Genomic DNA, 22979 nt, shown 5'->3' on the forward strand with positions numbered 1-22979 from the left:
CATCACGTGCTGGGCATTTTTAATTATACTATATAAATACTATCGCTCCAACTCCATCGCAACTACCTTTTCCGTGTACTGTTGCAAAACAGTACCATTCAGCATCAACGCCAAAATCTCTCTTATGACTCATTAAACTACTCATTTGATAACGATTTTTAAAATGCTGTTTAGCACCATCCTTAGCATATATTACCTTTTTTACTATGGGACAAACCTTGCGAATTTCAGGTATAAGCTTTTGCTGCATTATGTATACTGCAGTGGCATCATGAGTAGTACAGTCGGACATAGATACTGTACTGAAATGCTTTAGCTTGCCTTCAGATTTATAATAAACAACAGCAGGAAAAATCGTACTTTGATCATTATTAAAATGAAATGCCTGTGCAGCATCTTGGGCTGTAAAAGCATAGTTCTCAGCAAAATCCAATTGAGCAAGAACCTCTTCATCTGAAAGATTATTTTTCTTCCCAGAAATAAACTTGTTCCTTAGCGATGAAGTGATGAGGTATCAACTTTTCTAGGCTAGAACATAAAGTTTCAATAAATTCTTGCGATGTTAGGCATTGTTTTATCAAAGTGTATCTATCGGTTGATTGCCACGTGCTGAAGATGACTTGATCAATATTGTGCTCATCCATAATGTTCTCAACGTAATTAGAAAACTTTTGAATGTCCGAACAAAAATTGCATTCATTCAAATAACAACTTGGTTTGGGATCCTCACATAGAACGAAATTTAAACAATCTTTATAATTCTTCAGAATATTGTTTGAGATTTTTTCTATATTTACTGCGTCAATCATCGCCTTGAAATTTTGGTGTGTACCAGAGGATCCTGCAAAGACACAACATTTTGGTCTCAGTTCCGCAAACTTGGTAAGCCCAATCGGATGTTCAGGAAACTGTTCTTTAAATTGATTGAAATGAAGGTTCTTAATATTAGTAAGTAATAATCTTTTCTGCACTTTTATTTTTTCACCATATAAATAAATACTGACGGTATCTTTTTTATTTGGCATAATTGTGCTGTTAAGATCATTTTCGTAAAAATCTTCAACTTTCTGAATAGTTTCTGCAGGTAATATTTTTCCACGTTTTGCAACACGAGAAGCCAAAACCATCTGATTCTCTTAACTGTTTTGCTTTACGAGCCATTCTGTGAGACACACCAAATTGGTTCATAATTTTACGTATTGCCCAGTGTTCGGGCAAAATAGTAAGAATACTGACACGTAATGGATCGTTCTCCGGCAGGGATTGGAATTTGCTTTTAAGTCCAGTTAAAATATCTGTAAGATCATCTTGCATAGGTGCATCCGTGTTTGAAACTGAAGGTGAGGCCGTCTCTGATTCAAAATCAACACTCATACTGACTTTTGGAGATGACAAATCATGTAGTTTGTAAAAGGATTTTCTACATGTATCACAAATCAGTGAAGATGTTGGATATCAGGATAGACATCTTGAAATTCTTTGGAGATCTTCCTAAGAGATTTGCTGTGTCCTGTATTAATATCAAATGGATTAACGCATCTATCGATACGATATTTTTTCGCAGGAGAAGACATTGTTGTAGGATATGAGAAAGCACAACCAAAACAAAAAAAATGTTAGAAATAACAAAATTACGGCTAGTACAGTTGAACAAGGAGTTGCCGATAAAGTAAGACTTACTCAACAACTGCCTTAAAAAGGATGTTGAAGAAGAAGTCGCCAATGTATCTATTAATGTACCTATTAACTATTCTAAAAAGGACTGTTGGAGAAAAAGCCGCTGATGGACTTGCTCACCAACTATCCTGAAAAAGACTGTTGGAGAAAAAGTCGCCGATGAAGACAGCATTCCTTGAAGAAAATATTCCTTTCTATGGGTTGCTAAACGTGGGAAGGGGTTGGGGGTGTAGGTAAAAAAGAGGGATAAAATAAATCACTTGAAAGCAATAAATTCCTTTGCCACAAAACAGTTTTATTTGCTGAAGTCTTTGCACAAGTTGTCATTGGACACGAGCCGTGTACTTGCAGCATTAGGCTGTTGGAAGAGGGGCGAGGTACAGCGCTGGACCAGCCTCCTTATGTGCCCTCCGCGACGCTATTTCACTTGTGGGTAATGCGCAGCCGCCTAGCGGCGCGCCGCGGTACTAGCGCCGCGGTGATAAGCGCTGCAGCGTGCGTGGCGTGTTCGGCGGGTTACGCGTTAGCAGGGGCTTTTCGCGAGAGAGCCTGCGGATGGGTTATGACAAATATCCGCCAGTTTATATTGGCCATATTGAATTTTGAAATGTCGAGGTTAAAATAAGATTCAGCGGCCCCTTAAACTCCCATACCGATACTTTAAACTGATTTAAAATCGTTCATTGCGGTAAAATAGTTTTGATGGTTGTATAATGTCCGCCATTTTGGATCGGCCATTTTGGATTTTAAAATTTCGAGGTTAAAATAAGGTGCAGTGGTCCCAAAAACCCCCATATCGATACTTTAAATTGATCTAAACTCATTTGTTGCGGTAAAATTGGTTTAGTGGCGGTATAATGTCCGCCATTTTGGATCCACCATTTTAAATTTTGAAATTTCGAGGTCAAGCTAAGATTCAATGACCCCGAAAACCCCCATATCGATACTTTAAACTGATCTAAAATCATTTATTGCGGTAAAATGGGTTTGGTGAGGTATAATGTCCACCATTTTGATTCCGTCATTTTTGATTTTGGAATTCCGTCAGCATTGTCAATAATATGTCCTATCAGGAGTTGTACATGTTTTTTGGTGGGATATTTCACAAATTAGAACATTTTTACTATTGTTTTTGTTGAATGTGCTATGAAAACGGGTTTCAGGCTCCATATTTTATGCGCCACATTGGATTTTTGAAAAGGCCAGAACTTTTTCAAAAGCCAGACGATCATTTTGAGACCTCAAACGTCTTGTTAGGTTAACCCAAATTTTGGGTGCACTGATGGTCCGGTTGACGTGAAACGTCCCATATGTATACGGAAATTTCGGTAATTTGTTTATATACGTCGATATTGAGGTTAGAACAATCGCGCCTTTACATAGCTTTTTTCGCGGCAGTCTAGCTTTCGGGTTTCTTTTGAATTTTTTTACAACCATTTTATTTTGCAGTGATTTATCTTTGATAAAATTAATTTTTTTGTACGCATTCGTGCTTTTTCGCAGATACAGATATAGTCGAAAACTGCCGCCACGGTTCTCGAGGAGGCTGTTCACCGTCGTCCTTCATCGAAGGAAGCTGCCCAGCCGGTCCAGGGAGAAGGCTCAGCTAATCGACTACTTCTGGACATTGAGTTTTTTAATGTTTTCTCATAATATCTGCTCATACAATTCATCCCGTCACTCATACTTCTTCTCTCATACTTTTTATCATTCTCTCTCTCTCTCTCTCTCTCTCTCTCTCTCTCTCTCTCTCTCTTTATTCATTCCATTAAATATATATACCTATATTAATAATTTTTAATTTTTACTAATTCTCTCTGCCACTTTCTGTTTTCGAGCCCATCTTCGACTCTACATTAGGATCAACCACTGGTTACAACCCTTACTGTACCTGGGAAATATAGAGGTAAGCATGATTAATCCTACGTTCCCTCTAATCATATTACATTAATATTGTTTTCCTATACATATTCAAATCACAATCTGACCTTCTAACATTTTCTCTTATTTACCACTAATCAGTATCTTAGGAAAGATGTTCTAATTCAATTGTGCTTACAGCTTGCTGAAAACAATAGCTGCGGGGGTTCCAGTTATTAAGAAGTGAGAAAAGTCATAATGTCTTGTTTTTTTGCAAAGGCAAAATTTTTGAAGTATCTATGCAAAATTCCAACTATGCAGCCGTAGTAGAAAGCACATAATATGCATGTGAAAGATTTTTTTAATAAAACTGCATACTTGTGATGAAACCTTTTCATACAATTTTGTTTCCCCTGTTGAAAAAATACACATGCTATTAACACATGTATTTTACACAGAATAAAACCATGTGATTTTGCTATGTTTGATTATTGTTTCAGATTTTCTATGTGTAAAATACATGTGTGAATAACAAGAAAAAAATATGTGAAACTATATTTAAAAAAATTACAGCATCAAGTTATGAAAAATAAGGATCAAATTGTATGGAACAATGAAAGGAATAGAACATATAATAGAGTGTGATATCATTGATACATTGAATGTTTCAAAAACATTATCCGTAGTTACATTTTTCTACACTTTGATATAAAACATATAAAAAATAACCTTAGTACTGAAGCAGTACCATAAACAAATTTAATTTATATTTATTAAAGTACTAACACGTAAGTACTTAACACGCAAATACATTTTTTAACTAAAACATATTTTTAAAGTTTTAAAAGTCAGTTTAAACTTAACAGTCAGTTTAAACTTCAAAGTATAGGAACTATAATCTTTCAGTCGCTGCCATATATACTAGAAGAGTGGCTAGTTGAGTTGGAGCTACCTGAGTTCGAACTCGACGATGAATCTGCTTTTTGTGTACGATATTTTCGCATTAAATAGTTTATAATGCTACCTAATTCTGTTTTCCAGGATTTTCTTAGACCGATTCAATCTTCTCTGTCCTTTATTTTATCTTGTATAAAAGAAAAATAGAGCTCTGAAATAATAAAGAACAAGTTAATGATTTTTATTAAAAAATTCGTTAAAATAGCAAATTAATTACTTACTTCTCAATACAGCCTTTTTAACAGGCGTTAATGCTTTTTTGGGAGAACCATTGGGGAGAGAAGACGTGCATTTCTTTACATTAAGAGCTCTATTTGCTAGGTGATAGGAGCCCCAAATCGCTCTTGCCAATTTCCTTAAGAAATAAGTTGGTCTTTTTTCTTTTTTTATTTCCTTCCATTGAGAAACTTCAATGGATACACCATGTTTCAAATGAATCATGCTAACCTTAAAATGCATTTAATAAATACTATCAACATGAAATAAAAAATATTTTTTAAATAGTCATAAAACATACTTGTTCTCCCATTCACTTCTTTCTTCCACAATATCATATCCTGCATCTGATCTTCATTATTGTACTTATCAGAGTCGTATTCGGAGTCAGTTTTGCTGGAGTAGCTGTTTTTGCTTCTGTGGACTTTTTTATTTTTATTTTTACCTGTGTGCCTGTCTCCAGATGATTTCCTTTTCTTATTTTTCTTGATCTTTTTCTTCTTACTTTTATTCTTACTATTTTTGTCTTCATCAGCAATCTGTACTGTATAGTTTTTATTTACATTGGCTTCAAGTTCTCTTATTTTTGCTTTTTTGTGCTGATTTACTAGTGTACGATAATCTTTACTTTTTTCTGAAATTATGCTGAGCTCTGAGGTCCCGGAAGCTATAGGAGTAGGTGATGTTATAAGCCTTTCTTGAACCATTTCATCTGCTAAATGTTTAAAAGAACTATTTTCATAACTGTTTGGATGCGATGCAGGACTTAGAGTTTCACTAGAAAATTCATTCGTTGAGACAGGTTTCTATTGTTTCGTAGGAGGTGAACTATTCACTTCTATTGATTTTCTTTTATTTAGTTGCATACTGCGAGAAACATTAATTTTTTGAAAGTTTGTTGATACTGCAGCATCTATATGTGACTGTTCCACATTTACACTAGATTCTGTATACCGTGCATCAACAGTCTCTTTCATGCAGGTATGCGATTCCCTACTTTCTGAAACTAGATATTACATTTCTAAGTTTAAAAATAAATATGAATATAAATTATTATTTTTAACTTTATCTAAAAATAATATTTCATGCTTTCAAAATAGTGCTTTTCCATAAATTAATTCATTAAAACACATCATTTATGTGTTTTAATGCATCACAAGCTACGGACACTTTATATTCAAATTGAAATAGTGGATATCGCTGAAATACTTAAAAGTCATTTTTTAAAAGCATGTAATATTTTTTATATTCATGACAAAAGTAGAGCCACTATAAATTAGCACATAAATTAAAAACAAAGTTTACCTTTTGGAAATAGTGACCTTCTTGCTGAGTATGCGGTGGAATTTTCTAGAGTTCTGTTGTAAATTGGTTGAGCATACAATAATTGTTTGTCCATCCTGGCTAATTCTTTGTTTAAATCACGTATCATTTCTGATTGTTCGCAGATTTTTTTCTTGTATTCTTGAGTTTCTCTGACGTGTAGTTGTAGATATTCTTTCTTCTCGAGTTCTAAAATCAATATTCTATTTTTTAAACTTTCTTCATCCTCATCATTTTGGTTAAAATCCAAATCATCATCCTGCAGATTTTTCAACTTATTTTCTATGTCGACTTCTTTCAGAATTTCTTCATCAACACCAGTTGGTTTTTCATATTTTTTTTTATTATCATGATTTACTGTTTGACTACATGATTTTGAACTACTATCTGTACCCTAAATAGTGAATATAAATATAAGATGCATTAAAATCTATTGCTAATAAAATTAATTAATCTGATAATGCTGATTGAGGTTATACAAATTACCTGCAGAATATTCTGCGTCTCTTCATTTTTTTTCTATTTGCTTCCAGTTCATAAAGAGCATCACTATAACGTATTTTATGAAATTTGTATCTTGTTTTGGGTTATTCGAGGTCACTAATACATCCTAAAAGAAATACATTTTACTTTTGTAAAAAATAAATTATTATGGAATAAGGTTTGTTACACGCTAAAAGGAACTAACAGGGAACAGATACATATACAATTAGTAGCTATTATTACAATTGTTGTCTCACCTGCTACAACATGAATTTGAGCAGGGCAAAATTGCTCTTCTCCTGATATACAGTTAGTCCGTTTGACAAAATGTTAGTTGAATGTTAGTTGAAAATTAGAACGTTATTGAAAATTAGAATTTTGTTAGAAATGTATAACATTTTATAATTATTTACTACATACCTGTGCAATATTGTAGTAATTGTTTACTTTTCTTCTTGAAGAATCAGCAGAGATATTTCCTCTTTATCCCATAGTAAAATTTTTTAGAACTACATATAATAGAGGCAAAATTACGAATTATAATACTTGTTACAAGTAATGAGTAGTCTGCAAAAAATTTAAGGAAAATAACGTGAAAGCAAAGATGAATTTTATATTATTTTATATTTTATAACTGAAAGTAGCAGCCGATCCGCGTGAATATAAGAAAACTGATTATTATACAAAATTTTGTTGTAATGCTCGATCTTCTTTGATAATAATAAGCAACGAAATGATTTTGTAATGCTTATATATTAACGAATACAAGGACTAAGAGGAGACGAATGACGAATACGTGTAAAAGTTAAAAGTGTGGTTATGATATTTGATAGTTTGAATGGTTTCAATACACCTCTAGACTCGACTCAAAAATCTGGATCCTCCGATGCAGTGTATACAGCTAACTTCACAGCGAACTGTATGTGCGCGCTGTCTAAACTCATCGGAACTCGGATCTCGGAAGCGTATAGGCCTGGCCACATAAGCACGTTGTTTAGCGGTCGAATGCGGACGGATGCGGCAAAGTCACTAGAACAGTTTGGTGATTTTGCATAGAGCCAATGTAAAGTCACGATGCCTCCATGAAGGCTAACCAAGGCTGTAAAACGAACACACCTGACTCCGATTCACAAGCTGACGAAGATAAAAACAAATCAACATAACCTCGACGCTGAAGTGCATTTTTACAGCTATCTTAAGTAATAATAATACATGTAAATATACTCCTTATTTATTTTTACATGAAAGTTGATTTGTAAGGACAATTACGAAAGTACAAAACTAATCAGTAATCACTTCATTTCTCATAAAAAATAAGATTATGTTTGTTCGGAGGCAATAGCAGAAGAAACTGTGTGAATTGCAGTGTGTTCGCTCAGTACTATCTTAGACTTTAGGGGAACATCCTTATTTTTAGAAATTGGCTCTATGCAAAATCACCAAACTGTTCTAGTGACTTTGCCGCATCCGTCCGCATTCTACCGCAAAACAACGTGCTTATGTGGCCAGGCCTTATGTGGCTATATTTATCTGTCGTAAACATACAGTAAGGTTATATATCTATACGGGGTGTGTTCCGATGGGAGCTCCAGTAAGTACAGGAGTACGCGCGGATTTCATTTTTTTTTTTTTTGAGATTGGCAATGACTACTGGAGCTCGACTGGAAAGTCGTTCCGCCGCTTAGCAGTAGACTGACCGATTGCTGTACATAACCTGTAACGGTAAGTAGTGTTCTGATATAATCTTTATTCTTTATTTTAATAAATAATATGTCCTACAATCTAAGTATGTATTATGTGTTAGTGAATACCGCAGTGCCTTGATGAGGATTTGGAAAATCTTGACATACAAGATATAATGACTGAAATGGCCAAGAATGAAAACAGTGAACAGCTAGTGGAGCTAATTCTAGAAGAGGATGGCGAATTATATTATTTGCATGTCTCTCCTGTAGATAGTTCACGAGCTGCAAGGGGTAAATTGATTTATTAATTTTTATAAATAGTATAAAAATATGATGCTCATTTTTATGTATAGACATGGGATTTGCTACTGAACTGCTAAATCAGCATAAAGCAGCTATCGACTATCAAGCCATAAATGCAATAGCAGCAGGTACTGCTGATGTGTCAACACTTGGAGAAAGCAACTTAGTCACATTAAATGTCTGGGACTAGGCAACAAATATTATACACACTATTGAGATAACCCCATCGCAGCGTGATCGTGCAATCAAAGGTTGCTATAAACTATTGCTATCTCTGCTGCTTAAGTTCAATTATTTATTTGCATACATGTGTATTTTTTAAACTGTTTTTCAATTCATATTAATAATTTTCTTGTAGACTTGGAGTTCGTCAAAAAGTTATTGCAAGAAAAAACTACAAATGAAATTCCTGCAGCAAGTGGTAGTCAATCATCGACACAATCAAAGTTGCAAATAGGACAAAAAAGATCATCAACTGTAGTTCAGCTGACAGACAAAATTGGCAATGAAGATGAAACAGAAGATTTTGAAAATGTAAATGTCAACAAAAAAGCAAGAAAAACCAAAAATGGTATGTTCAATTTTTGAAATAATTTTGAATATTTTAAAATTCTTGAAAGTGGATTAATATATCATCAGAGGTTCTTGCATGATACCTGTGCTGTTTTTTTTGACCATTCAGAAAACAGAAGGTTGCATTAGCTCTAAATCATGAGCGTCGAAACGACCTTTTCAGAGCAATGTACGCCTTCTGCTGTCTGATAGGTCATGAAACTGCACTGGCTTCATGCAATGAACTCCAAGGGTATGCATATCAATTTTCAAGTCTGCACGGTCCATCAGTTTGGAGATATTCAATTTTTATTCTTAAAAATTTTTTAATAATTGAATATCTTAAAACTTTAAAGGTGAAGAATTTTGTTTCTGGACTGAATCCCAGACTAAGTTGCTTCTGTCACTGTACAAAGAATATCAATCAAAGTTGGACGAAGGATCAATGAGGCATAAAGTATTTTGGACTCTAGTCGTTGAAGGATTAAAACAAAAAGGACATGCTTTCACTACTGTTCAATGCTCTACTAAAATGGATACATTAAAAAGAGCTTATAAGAAAGTGAAAGATCACAATTCTCAAACTGGTAATGATAAAAAGACCTGCGAACACTTTGAGGTTAGTCAGTAAATAATTGTCATATATTATACTACTTATGTTTCTAATACATTTTATTGTAATCTACAATTTAGATATTGGATGAGATGTTTTCCAAAAAGCCATGGATTAAACCACTTTCACAAGCTGGATCTAATTTACCGATGGATGATTTCGATGAAAATGAGAAAGAGAAATCTAAGAGTAGTAAGTATTATTAATTATGAAGTATATAAAAGCTCATATGAAATAATATTTCTTTAACAAGTTTCTTATATTAAGGGGACAGACATATCTTTGAGAAAATGCCAAAAATATTGAAGATATTGAGGCACAATATAAAAAACATGATTAGATTTTGATGTATGTTATATCTGTTGTGTTTTTTATAGTGTATCTGTGTATTATAATGAATTTTTCATTTTTTGACAGTTGGAGGTGTTTACGTCTCCTTAATAATTATTCGTTAACTTATGCGTATCTATAATTTTCGAATATTTTTATTTTTTAGGACGTACAAATTCAGTAAATCAAGAAAAGTCAGAATTTATGAGGCAGACTTTAGAAAACCAGCGTTTACGAGCAGAAGCGACTGCAGAATACAGAAAACACAAATTAGAAATTTTAAAGGATTTGTCATCAAAGTTTAATTGCTAACGCAATCTCATTTACTTATAACTTTCAGTTATTAAGATTAATATTATAGTGAGTCATGAAAAGTTCATGGTTATATTTGAAACCAAAAAAGTATTTATTACATTAATGTTATGGAGTTTTACTTCTATGTTAGTTAATGTACTTATGTGATTAATAAGAGTGGTATAGCAACTCATAAAACGTTCATGATTTTGTAAAATCGAAAAGTATTTTTATGAGATTGTTAAAATTATACTTACCAGTGTGATCGATAATCGAGTCATGATCGATGGTACAAATAACATTCACTAAAGATATTACATTATTAAATATTGTTTCGAATACAAAAATATGTTTGATATGATTAAGTTTGTAATCATATATGTTTTTACTTTTATTAAAGCAATAAATACAATTGAGTATTAATTATAATTTTTTATTCTGAAAATTACAAAAAATTTGTTTTACACAAAAATCAAGCATAAAATTCATTTTATACTTAATTACAATTCATTTTATTTTATTATATTACATTTACAATTACAATAATTATTACAATTCTCTTCATAATATGTCTGCATTTACAATATTTGTTAAGTTTTCCCTCTTGGCGATAGCATCTTGATGCTCTGCTATATTAACATCCATTGGCTCTGGATTCACATCTATTGTATCAGGTATTATCACTGGATATTCAAACGTATCTTCTACTTTCAAGCATATATTATGCAGCACGCAAGCACACACTATGTAGTAAGGTATTAGATCTGTTCGCCTCATAGGCAATTTATCCAAGAAATACCTCCATCGAACTTTCAAAAGACCAATGGACATCTCAACCATCATTCGAGTACTAGATAAGACATGATTAAAGTGAACTTCCTCTACAGTTAAGTGCCCATTATCTCTGTATGGCACTATTACGTGATTTTGCAAAGTGTAAGCAGAGTCACCTAACAGGTGAGTATTATTTGGAAAATATTCATCAGTACATCTCTGCTGTACACCTGAGTATCTGAAAACACGCGTGTCATGCACTGACCCTGGTAAACCAGCATAGCAGTGAATGAATTCTAATTTGTCGTTGCAGATAACCTGTAATAGTTATAAAATTTAAAAACATTACTTTTGCTTAAATAAAAGTTATGTGGATTTCCCCATATTTCTTCTCTTGCAATTAAAACTTTTAATAAATTAATTAATTAATACAATATTGATTTATCATAATACTATACAGAATTCATGGATTGATGAGGATTCAGAAGAATTTTTTGGTACAGATATTGAAGATGATATTAATGATGACGGAGATATTTTTCATGATTCAGATGATAATAATTACGATTGGGTTAATAACTTTGAAGCAGATGACATACCAGAAGAAATAACATTCGAAAAATTAAGAAATCTGTGTAATAGTGATGAAGGTAATGCAAAAATAGAGGGCTTAGTTGTAAGTAAAGTTGAAATATTAATAGCTGTTTTAAAATTTGGACTTGTGAACAAGCTTTGTCAAACTGCAATAGCTGATCTATTTAAAATGATCAATTGTTTTATGGGGAAACGACTTTTACCGGAAACAAGATATTTTATTGATCAATTTTTTAACACACAAAGTGGAATTGAATTTTATTCCGTTTGTCCACATTGTAAAAGGTGCATTAAAAAATTTAATCGTGAGTCAGATTGCGTAGTTACGTGTACTTTTTGCGATCGGAGAATTTTGTTGCGAGATCCAACATATAATTATTATTTTGCCATCTTTAATGTTGATAATGAAATATGTTTATTAATAAAAAAGAATTTTAAATACTTACAGACTGTTTTACATAAAAGATTAAGAAATTATGACGATCTTGAAGATTTTAGTGATGGAACGTTTTATAAAAAGTTTCTTAAATCATTGCCAGTACACAAAATATTAAATTCCGTAACAACAACGTTTAATAGTGACGGTTCACCAGTTTTTGAAAGTTCTAAGTTTGCAATGTGGCCAATTCAAATGATAGTTAACGAAGTGACATTTAAAATTAGATATAGTAAACCTATTACATGCGGGATATGGTTTGGAAAGGATAAACCGAATATGAATATTTTTTTAAAACCATATGTTATATGAATAAAATGGCAAATGAAGGCATTGTATTTAACGTCAACGCTGTAGAGCAACGATTTTATGTTCATGCGGTATGCTGTTGTGTCGATTCAGTTGCACGATCTCCTATGGTAGGGTTCGTTCAATATAATGGGTATTTTGGATGTCATTGGTGTTTACACCCAGGAGTGTACGTTCCCTCTAATAGAGGTGGATGCGTTAAATATATTTTATTAGATGAGCAACCATTAAAAAGAAACGAAAGAGATACGTGGCAACATATGCAATTAAGTACGCAATCTGTAAATCCTGTTTTTGGTGTTAAGAAACCGTCAATACTAGTTAATTTAAATTCTTTTAATGTGATATCTGGATTTGTACCTGATAGCATGCACTGCATCTGTTTGGGAATAGCAGAACAGTTTTCAAAATATTGGTTTGATACCAATAATAGGCCATATTCATTGTCAAATGCCGATATAAATATTATTGATGAATTGGTTTTACAAATAAAAGCCCCGAATCAAATCTCAAGATTATCTCGTTCTATGAAAGAAAGAAAGTGGTTAAAAGCAAGGGAATTAGAAAACTGGATATTATACTACAGCCTACCAATTCTTTTATATTTCCGCATATGTTAGTTTATGTAAAACACTGGTCACTTTTAGTAGAAGCATTTAATATACTAAATAGAAAAAGTATATCTCGAATCGAATTAAATCGTGCTCATAGATTACTGCAAAAATTTGTTATTTACACAGAATATTATTACACAACAGCAGCTATGACCTACAATGTCCATCAATTGTTGCATATATGTCAGAGTGTTGCTGATTGGGGGCCATTGTGGAGCCATAACGGTTACTGTTTTGAAAATGGAAATGGCCAATTAGTCAAAAAAATCCATGCCGCTAAAGGTGTGATCTATCAACTATGTAGATCTGTATCTATGACTCAAAGTGAGTTAATTTTAAAGGAGCATATATCTTCGAGACCTGATACCGTTATTAATGATTATGTACATTACCTTGATTATAAAGAAACTAAGGAAACACGTAAGTTAACCAACGTGAGATACTTCGGAGCATATGCTCTAACGAAATTGCGATTTATTAGAGAATTACAATTATCTGATGAAGCTCTATCATACCGAAAAATAACTAAAGAAGGATGTCTTTATACCTCGTTCAAAAATAAAAGAATAAGATCTGACAACTCTTTCGCCATAACTACTAATGGTCGTTATATCCGCATAATTGAGTTTATAATCGATGAAGTAAATAGGAGAAAGCATACAATTTGTAACTTTATCAATGTTGAAAATGTATTTGAAGACTGCTTGTCTATTAAAAGAATAGACGAAATTTCTGAGTATGTAACAGCTGTTGAAACAAATACTATAGAAGCAGTGTGCGTTTATGTTAAAAATAATGATAATAATATGTACTTATGTGCTGTGCCCAATTTGCATCATTATTAACAATAAAAATCAGTAAAGAAAGAAAAAATGTAATAAAAAGATCTTTGTTTAATTTAATCTTCCCAAACCAACCTCTTCATTCAATTTTGACACACAACTTAAATTTTTATTAAAAACAACTATATGTACTTTAATTGATATTTCATAATTTATTTTATCATGTTTTTATTACATGTTATTAACACATATATTTTACACATGGAAAATCTGAAACAATAATCACACATAGTAAAATCACATGGTTTTATTATGTGTAAAATACATGTGTTAATAACATATGTATTTTTTCAACAAGGTCTAATCAAGCTGCATAGTTGGGATTTTGCCTACGTACTTGGTAAAAGCAATTTGACAAATTTTCTCTCGCAACTCAGAAGTAATTCTGACCCAGAGAACTATGCCCATATTTTGATTTGGCGGGTATTTTTTTCAAAATTCAAAATAATTCTATAACAGAGATTTATAAGGATATCCTCCTTGACAATTAATTTTAGTAAAAAACACCTCTTGGTAGAGATAAAATTAATACGATTGGCTGTTTCTGCATCTTTTATGAAGCATCTTTGCCAAATCACAACTATGTAGATTGAGTAGAAAGCCTATGGCATGAAAAAGTGTCATCTGATATGTACCATTCAAATAAAAAAAAATCTTTTACATTCATGCCATAGGCTTTCTACTCAAGCTAGATTGTTTTAATCGACCTTGCGATTCTCCCTTAGTGAGTGTTTTTATCTGCTCTGTGATGAGCACCGAGACAACAGTTATCAGACTCGATCAAGTCTCGGACAAATGTTTTAGAATGCCAGATTGGCATGTAGACACCCCAACGATGGATCGGCACTCCGACTTTGTGTAGTCGTTAAAATTTTGTCCACTCATTGTCAAGTCGATTAATCCATTATTGTAATTATCGTTGTTGCTGTTCCGATTATTATTATTATTATTTGTATTATTATTCCGACAGAGAATGAAGAAAAATCCAGGAGCGTCATCTATAGACTCGGCATTAAAAAAAATGTCGGATATGATGCCTTCGGTTACGCACACTTTTGCGGTACCTACGCCCACTGAGCCATCCACGTCATCCGCGCATGAGAAGAAGAAGAAGAAGAATAAGGAGATGGACAAAGAACATAAATTTTCGAGACGATCATCGGACAAACAAATTTCGAAGTCCCAACAATCGTAGAAACCACACTCGAGCTCGCAATAGTCGTGCAAAGGACGTTCAGTCTCAGGAGAATTCGACAATCTACATTCGAGCTCACAGCGATTGCACACATCGCACTCACGTTCGCAGCAATCATCCGAGTCAAATTTGCATTCGCAAAATAAGCAGCAAAAAGAGAGAAACGCGCAGCTATCAACACACTCTCAACGTAAGAAAATTTTAAAATTTGTAATAATAATATTCTTTTATTTTTATCAATACTTAAACTTTTATAAATTTAATAGCATGCACTTCAGCTGGGCTACGTGGAAGCGCAACGCCATCAGCGCCAATGAAAGCGGATCTGTCCAAAATTGTGGAGAGATTTGAGTGCGTAATGATTAATTATTTCTTATTTTTTTATAATGAAATAAGATTTTACACCTGAAACTTGCTATTGACAGTTCAATTAACCGAAGAATGGCCACAATCGACGGCAACACAACGTACGTATTCCTTATTCATCTTTATTTTTTTTAAATATTTATCTGAAAATATTTAGCATGTATTTCATTTATAGAGACGCGAATGCGAGAATCGGAAATTTGGAGAAGGATGTCAAGTATGTATTACGAAATTAATATTCTTATTGACATATAAAGTTATATCTTTTTGTTAAATATTATTTCAATTTTTAATTTTTAGATCAATGAAAGAAAGTATAGCTCGAGTGTTGCAAATCTCCACGTACGTAAAATATTTTTTAATTTGGAAATGTATTTTAATTACGAAATAATACAAATATTATAATCATTCGTTTTTCAGATCCATTGAAACAATGCTGAAGGGCATCGTCAAAAACCAGAGCAGTAAGGCCGTACCGTGTCCTTCCTTCCTGCCCTTTAAAACGTCAGCGGATATTCTAGCGTTTAACTATGCCAATGAGGAGGAATAGAACGCTCTTGTAAGTATCAAAATACTTTAATACATTGATAATATAATTTTATAACGCGTATCAATTTATTTAAGGTGGACTATCTAAGCAGCCAAGGTGGCGCAAATTTTACCGATTCAGCGGCCATATATTTCAGAGAATGCATCGTGGTCGACCAGGATATTTTCCGCAACGTCACGTGGAGTACTTCCAAAGCTGAAGGTGCAATGGCCTTAAAAGATACACGCTTTGCAAAGGCTTGTCAAGGCACGTAATATATCTTTATTTAATTATTGGTATTATCTTGAAAACGTTTAAATTTTCAAATATTTTGCAGATTCGATGCCAGCGGACAAAGAGACCTTGCGAAAACCGAAGGCGGATGACTTCAAATTGGCCATGATGAAAGCCTTGAAAAGTGCCAAGGAATCTTTTCGGCGCAAAATGAAGCGACCTCCACAGGATGATCTGGAAATACCGCCACAGGATCCAGTCGATCCACCGCCGGCACACCGTCCGCGCATTGTCTTGGCATCGGAGATTCACCAGCAAAATAACAGCAAGAATCAAAGGAAGGACGATCAAGCCATCGGCAACGAGCACAACGACGAGCAGGGCACAGACAGCGAGAGCGGCACAGGCAACGAGAGCGGCACCGATACCGAGAGCGGCACCGATACCGAGACCGACAACGACCAAGAGAGCAGCAAGGGCAAGGATATTGGCAGAAATGAGCGAGACTACGCCTCTGATGTCTCGGACATTTTTTCTGGTTTATAATTTCTTTTAAAATAATCTCGTTTCTTTTCTCGTTTTTTCTTCTTTCTTTCGCTCTCTGATGTTTTACTTTATAAAACGTAGTTGTTCATTATTTTTGTTAATTTACAAATGAAAATGTCAGGGAGCGTCAGAGGATTTATTTTTGCATGGTGGAGGTCTTCTTCTTTCGCTTCAATTTTTCACTATTCGTTCTTTACATTTTTTTACTTCTTTCTCGTTTATTTCCTTAATCACTAATATATTTTTTTCAGGTCTATAAAAATACACATGGTTGCCTTTCTATTATACGATTCATTATTATATTAGTGCACATGTGAATTTTTGAACGCTCTCTGATCTTTTACTTTTCAAAAATGTATATATATATATATATATATATATATATATATATATATATTTATTTATGTAGTTGTCTATTTATTTAGTTATTTATTATTTTGGTATGATTTAAAATAGAAAAGGTCAGGGAGTGTTGGAGGGGCTGTGGTGTGGTCGAGCCTCACGTAGAGGGGCGCGGTCGGGGCGCCTCTCACCCTTTCTCTCAAAAATTAATAATTATTTTAATTTTTACATTTAAGCACTATCAGTAGGGTAGTCAGGAATACGCGTCAGGATTAGGATATTATATCAGATGAGTATATTACGTAGCGTTTATAATTTATTAAATTACAGATTTAAAGCTGTTTTATATTTATTTGCATCAGCACCAAAGTCAATAACATCCCAGAGAAGCAACAATAATACCAAGGAAGTGCGGAGAGTGCGATTGTCGCCTCCGATCCGTCTCTTCTTTGAGGATATATCTGCCGTCGTTGGATTCATCGTAACACGACTTCGATAAACAGATAAGTATAACAAGTCTATTTTTGAGGTCAGGAAGCTTACAAAGATTTGTTTGATAGGTCTTCGGGAATTTATTAATTCAGTAATATTAAGATTAACTTTCCCAGCTGAATTATATGTCGAGATATTAGAGCAGCAGAAAATCCATTTATTTCTATCTTTAGTAATCTATTTTGTCTCTTAACTTTTTCAGCTACTCACACTCACTCTTCCATTTGTTCTGCTTTCTTATTAAATCTATTGTTCTATATCTCTGTCTTAATATTTACATATTTATATCCTCTACCGTAATCTGATATCTACTATACTCTAATATTTAATTCTGTGCATTCCATAAAATGTTTTGCTGCTGCGACGAGAGTAATCATCGCCAACTTCTGCCTGAACAGTCTCATCCTTCAACGATAAGTGCAATAGCTGGATTTGCGATGCTCAAGATGCAGCATTCTATGGTATCTGCTTTATCGAAGAAGATGTAAGTACCCTGTTAGAATCTAGCATAAACTGTACAATTACTCTCCACTTGAATGAAGAGAATTGTTCATTATTTAAACACATATTATTATATTGCAGGACTGGTGCCAACGCATGAACCAGAGAGCTCATCTGCTCCGATGGAAAAAAGAAGAAAAGTATCCTAGTGCTCTAGATTGGAGATTAGAATGTGAGGGGTTAGCTTCTCTTAGGAACGTCGTCTTTATTAACCTTGGGAAAGAAATGCCCGAAACAGCAGTCTTTCCAAGACTATACGTACAAATTGTAAAGCTGGATACAAATACGTTGTAAAACTGAATACAAAAGTATGAACAGTATTAGTGTATACGTATACGTAACTTTATTCAGTTATCACGTATAACTCTGTACCAACACCCGGCTTTACAATTTTTGACTGTAAAGTCTTGGAAAGATCCTTGCAGTAAATCTCTTAGCTGCAGTAATTAATATAATTATATTCTACAACGTATATTTTTACGTACAGTACAGTACAATAACTTTAGCTGTCCATATAGTAGTATTTAAAGTGATATGTTGAATACTACAGCAACAGCTGACTTTCCTGTACTGTTTTGTATTTTAAAATATGAAAGAACACATAAATTAGTCATTCCAACTAAGAGATTCACTGCAACAATGTTTCTATTTACTCTTACTTATATTTATTTATGTGGGTATTTTTTTATATAAATTTAAGTACGTATTTGTATATATTTACAACCCCCGATTTAGTAAGAATTGTCGAATTCTTCTTCTCTCGCTACGCTCGTGTGCTAATCACGCGGTGAAACAATGGACTATTTATGCCACGGATAGGCGTGGCAGCGGATTTATGCTAATCATTGCTATAAAATAACGTGCAATACGTATTATACGTATATACACGTGTCATATGACGTTATTCATGGTACCACGTTAAGCGCATTTACCTCGCTGGGGCGCTTAATGCCGTAAAGTACGATTTATGCCACTTGTATCGTAATATACTATTATAATAATCGATATTTTATAGGTCATATTGTGACATTTATGCTGCTAGTTTCAGTCTCTTATTTCATTTCAGACTTACATATAATTAGACAAAATTATGATAAATACCATGGCTTATCAATTCGTTGGCAGAATAGAAGTCCTTTGTTATGTACTCATCAAATTTCTCTTCGTATTCATGCGACTTCAGTACATTAATTGTTGTCCATTTTCGTCAAGAATAGGTATTTTATCGAAATCAAAATTATTTAGTAAGATATCACTTATAATTTTCGGTTTATTTGAGAGATTATTGTTAATTGTATCAGGAATCCGTTCTAGAAATGCTATAATTAATATAATAATGATAAATTTCATAATTATAACGAAACATTCTAATTAAGAAATTATGATAAAAAAAAAATAATTACCTGACATAGTATTGTCAAAATCAAGTGTATCATTCGTTATAGAAAATCTTGATAGATTGGTACATTTTAATGAAGTTTCTGAAGTAGGTATCTGCTCTATCGAACTTGTTGAAATTGAATTTCCACAGTTCAAGTCTTCAGAGTCATATGTACTACTTTCGAAAACTTCTTGTTGTGGTGAATAGTAAATTTTGTTAATTTCACTCACATTTTTTGTGCTATCAATTATTTCTTCCTTCGCTATAAATGAACAATTTGATTCTTCATCACCAATTTGATTAATAAAAATGGATTTGTTAATTTCCATATCGATTGCAGTATCATTAAATTCTCCAGTGCTATTACCGTAATCTGAAAAAGATATGTGTGATTAACTATTTGACAAACTTGATCGCAATTGCGAATGTTTTTTGCTCAAAGAAAGAACCATGCACAACATCTACCTAACATAGCAGTTTCAAAATCAAGCTTATTGGCTATCATAGAGAGTTCTGATAGATCAGATATGTCATTCTCGGAAATGTCATATCCCGGCAACGAATCAACTCTGTTTAGTTCACTTCAGGGCATGCTGCAGTCATATGCCAGTGCATAACTACTATTAGCGAAATCTGAAAAAAATACGAGTGAATAATTATTTTTATTTATTTTTTGAAACTAGAAAATTTGTGTGTAGATTATACTTTTTAATCTACCTGAGGATAACTATTTTTAAGTATTATTTTATAATGAAAATTTGAAATATCTTTCCATTAGCTCTGCTGGAAAAAGTGAATAGAAATCGATTAAAGTCGATTAGAATTCACTATTTAAGTCGATAAGATTTTAATTACTTGAATAGTGAATCTTAATTTCACTTTTTACATTAGAACTTGATAAAACGATAGAAATCAATAAAACTCAATACGAAAAATTACAATTGAAATCGATAGACCATGATCTTCTTGAAATTCTATCAATTTCTATTGTAATTTTTCATATTAAGTTTTATCGACTTATATCGATTTTTATCGTATTTTATCACGTTTTATCAAGTTCTAATGCAAAAAGTGGAATTAAGATACACTATTCAAGTCGATAAGTGATCTAATCGACTTCTATCGACCTTTTCCGGCAGGGAGTGTGCAGTTCTACCGACCAATTAAAAGTTTAATTTGAAAATTATTTATTATTTACGAAATGACAGCCATTATAAGATATTTCTATAAAACCCAAATCATATCTTATAAAAAGATATTATTCAATCATGTCATATCACCTGGTTTATGTGCATTGTATATCTTAATAATAATACATTTAATTTATATAGTATCATTTTTGAATCAGATGATATTCAATATTACAATGATCTCATTGAAACTACTCTAATTGCAATATTAGTATTCAATCGTAAAAGACCAGGTGAATTATCTAGATTACAGATAGTTTCATTCAACAAGAGAGAAACAGTGTCTTCCGTATCTGATGTTGATCCGAAAAACATGTCTGATATCGCTCAAGAAATGTCCCGTAAATATTCAAGATTTATAATTAGACGTAAAAAGAAAAAATGACGCCAGTTTTATTAGACCAGGAGATAAATTCCATCATATTGATTCAAGAGCTTCGACCAGTTTTCAATATTCCTGCAAGCAACCCATTTGTATTCGCAACACCAGTTGATCCACAGCAGAGTATGCAGGAAGTACCTTATTACGAGGCAAGCAATGTAATTAGAAAATTTACAAGTGAATGTGGAGCTCAGTTCCCCACTACTCTAACCTGCATGAGAATGCGTAAACAAATTGCTACATGTGGCATATCATTGAATCTCTCTGAAGGTCAAATTGAAAATTTGTCTTCATTTATGGGACACGATAAGCAAATTCACTTAAGTATTTACCGACAACCAGTTGCTGTTAAACATATAGTGGAGGTCTCTCAATGGCTTGAAAGAGCCATGGGAGAAGGGGATGACTCAGAAGATACAGTGGAAAATGTAGTAACATATACAGAAAGAGATCATGCGACTATCACCACCAATTCAAATGATGCAGAAAGCGATCATCTCGCAGTTCTCGAAAGGGATCAAAACATTGATACTAGCAATTCAGTTGATGTGGAGATCTCTAACGAACTACAAGCACTCGACTTTAACCGTAAGTACAACAATATTTAGAATATAAATGTTTAAATTAAGTTATGAAGTATATTGAATGCATGACCACGTCATCACTATTACCTCAAAGTTTTCCAATACAATTTAAAACTTCGATGAAACGCTCCTTTCACTCTCTCATCTCTTTCTTTCCCTCTCACCGTCATGAAGCTGAAGTAACCCGTCGTACACTACCCACGGAGCAGTGCCTTATGGGCGGTAAAAAAGTCCTAAAATTGTTTTTAATGTACAAATTTTCTAACTATAAAGATAAATAATTAATCAAGGGGATGTCGTCGCTAAAAACACTGTTTTTCTATTACATATAACTTTTTTAATAAAGCTTGGAAATGAAAAATCGAGTCTGTAGCGCCGTACTGTTAAATTTAATGAATCGTTCTACCAAAAGAAAATTTCGATCGGCTTTTTTATTTTTCTAAAAGTTTGGAAATACAAAATAGCCCGTGGCGGATTTGCGAAGCTTTTGCGCCGATATCCCCTTAAAGGCCATAATCGCAAAAAAAATTAAAGCATAATTCTAACTCTTTATAGAATCATCCTTAGCTAGCTAAACTTGAAAAAGCTGTTCTTTTTATATCCTTGAAGCTATTTAAGACCAAAAAGTCATAGCACAAAATAAATACATTGTGCAACAAGGGGCGAAAGTAACAGATTCTTCCCCTGCGTAGATTTTACGTCCCGAGGAAATCGTACACCCTACTGAAAAAATAATGCGATTAAACACGTGATTTATCACGTGATCAATCACGTGATAAATGGCGTGATATTATCGATCAATAAATCACGAGTTTATCACGTGATTATATAATCGAAAAATTAATTACGCGATTAGTCACGTAAGTAGTCACTCGATTCATCACGCAACTAATCAGGCTATTAATAACGCAGTTTTTTTTGTAGGAGCTTGTAACGGACTGACTCGTGTTCCCTTGCGAGAACTCTAAGTGTGGGACTCGGCGGCGGCGGTCACCCCTACCACTAAACACATATCTCCCTGTACGCCCGACACCAGCCCGGTACGGTTTATCACATTACTTCGAACTGGGCCGCTGTCCTTTGCGCTTCCTCTGCGCGCTCATTCCTTACTTCCAGTCATTCAATACTACTACTATAATCTTCCACTCTCTCTCTCGCTTAGTTATCCAGGCATCCGTCCTCTTTCTTACTTTGCAAGATACTACCAACGTACGAAGCAATGCCTGTCCACGCGTCTCTGTTGGTTATCATCAGTGTCGTCATGTTATCTGGTGTGATCATCGTGCCCAGTAATGTCTCGAGTCTCTGTTGCTGCTCGGACCAACGGTTGCACACGAAAAAGGTGTGCTTCGTGTCATCCCAAGCCTGTCCGTAG

The 22979-nt window shown here is 33.5% G+C and overlaps 3 protein-coding genes and 3 long non-coding RNA genes across 9 annotated transcripts; 3 read left to right on the forward strand and 3 right to left on the reverse strand.

Moving 5' to 3' along the window:
• The first annotated feature begins 2747 nt into the window (after nucleotides 1-2747).
• On the forward strand, nucleotides 2748-3926 carry LOC116416107. The gene is made up of 3 exons (XR_004226624.2): nucleotides 2748-3005; nucleotides 3181-3583; nucleotides 3739-3926. It is a non-coding gene; the product is annotated as an uncharacterized LOC116416107 (long non-coding RNA).
• Nucleotides 3927-4167: 241 nt separating this feature from the next.
• LOC100679088 lies at nucleotides 4168-7502 on the reverse strand. Of its 4 annotated transcripts, XR_004226622.1 has the most exons (8): nucleotides 7370-7387; nucleotides 6937-7025; nucleotides 6774-6815; nucleotides 6520-6643; nucleotides 6016-6427; nucleotides 5012-5716; nucleotides 4716-4941; nucleotides 4168-4645 (listed from the first exon to the last, which is right to left on the reverse strand). It is a non-coding gene; the product is annotated as an uncharacterized LOC100679088 (long non-coding RNA). The 4 variants fall into 4 exon arrangements; XR_004226623.2 differs by lacking the exon at nucleotides 6774-6815 and having other exon boundaries at nucleotides 7370-7502; XR_004226620.1 differs by having other exon boundaries at nucleotides 6937-7384.
• Nucleotides 7503-8146: 644 nt separating this feature from the next.
• Nucleotides 8147-10716, forward strand: LOC100679113 (trihelix transcription factor GTL1-like). The gene is made up of 7 exons (XM_031922807.1): nucleotides 8147-8238; nucleotides 8321-8492; nucleotides 8555-8755; nucleotides 8863-9075; nucleotides 9413-9675; nucleotides 9750-9861; nucleotides 10166-10716. The coding sequence occupies exons 5-7, from the start codon at nucleotides 9502-9504 to the stop codon at nucleotides 10309-10311; spliced, it is 432 nt and encodes a 143-aa protein (XP_031778667.1). The 5' UTR covers nucleotides 8147-8238; nucleotides 8321-8492; nucleotides 8555-8755; nucleotides 8863-9075; nucleotides 9413-9501; the 3' UTR covers nucleotides 10312-10716.
• A 138-nt stretch (nucleotides 10717-10854) lies between these two features.
• On the reverse strand, nucleotides 10855-13241 carry LOC116416212 (protein ALP1-like). The gene is made up of 3 exons (XM_031923892.1): nucleotides 13179-13241; nucleotides 12681-12785; nucleotides 10855-11385 (listed from the first exon to the last, which is right to left on the reverse strand). Exons 1-3 carry the CDS (start codon nucleotides 13239-13241, stop codon nucleotides 10855-10857), a joined length of 699 nt encoding a protein of 232 aa, XP_031779752.1.
• A 4026-nt stretch (nucleotides 13242-17267) lies between these two features.
• LOC107982040 lies at nucleotides 17268-18192 on the forward strand. Its single transcript, XR_004226680.1, has 2 exons — nucleotides 17268-18050; nucleotides 18149-18192. It is a non-coding gene; the product is annotated as an uncharacterized LOC107982040 (long non-coding RNA).
• Nucleotides 18193-19096: 904 nt separating this feature from the next.
• On the reverse strand, nucleotides 19097-20091 carry LOC116416149. Its single transcript, XM_031923351.1, has 3 exons — nucleotides 19914-20091; nucleotides 19471-19821; nucleotides 19097-19386 (listed from the first exon to the last, which is right to left on the reverse strand). The coding sequence occupies exons 1-3, from the start codon at nucleotides 19951-19953 to the stop codon at nucleotides 19247-19249; spliced, it is 531 nt and encodes a 176-aa protein (XP_031779211.1). The 5' UTR covers nucleotides 19954-20091; the 3' UTR covers nucleotides 19097-19246.
• Between the last annotated feature and the right edge of the window lie 2888 nt (nucleotides 20092-22979).

Source organism: Nasonia vitripennis, chromosome 2, assembly GCF_009193385.2.
Source record: "Nasonia vitripennis strain AsymCx chromosome 2, Nvit_psr_1.1, whole genome shotgun sequence".
Classification (NCBI taxonomy): domain Eukaryota; kingdom Metazoa; phylum Arthropoda; class Insecta; order Hymenoptera; family Pteromalidae; genus Nasonia; species Nasonia vitripennis.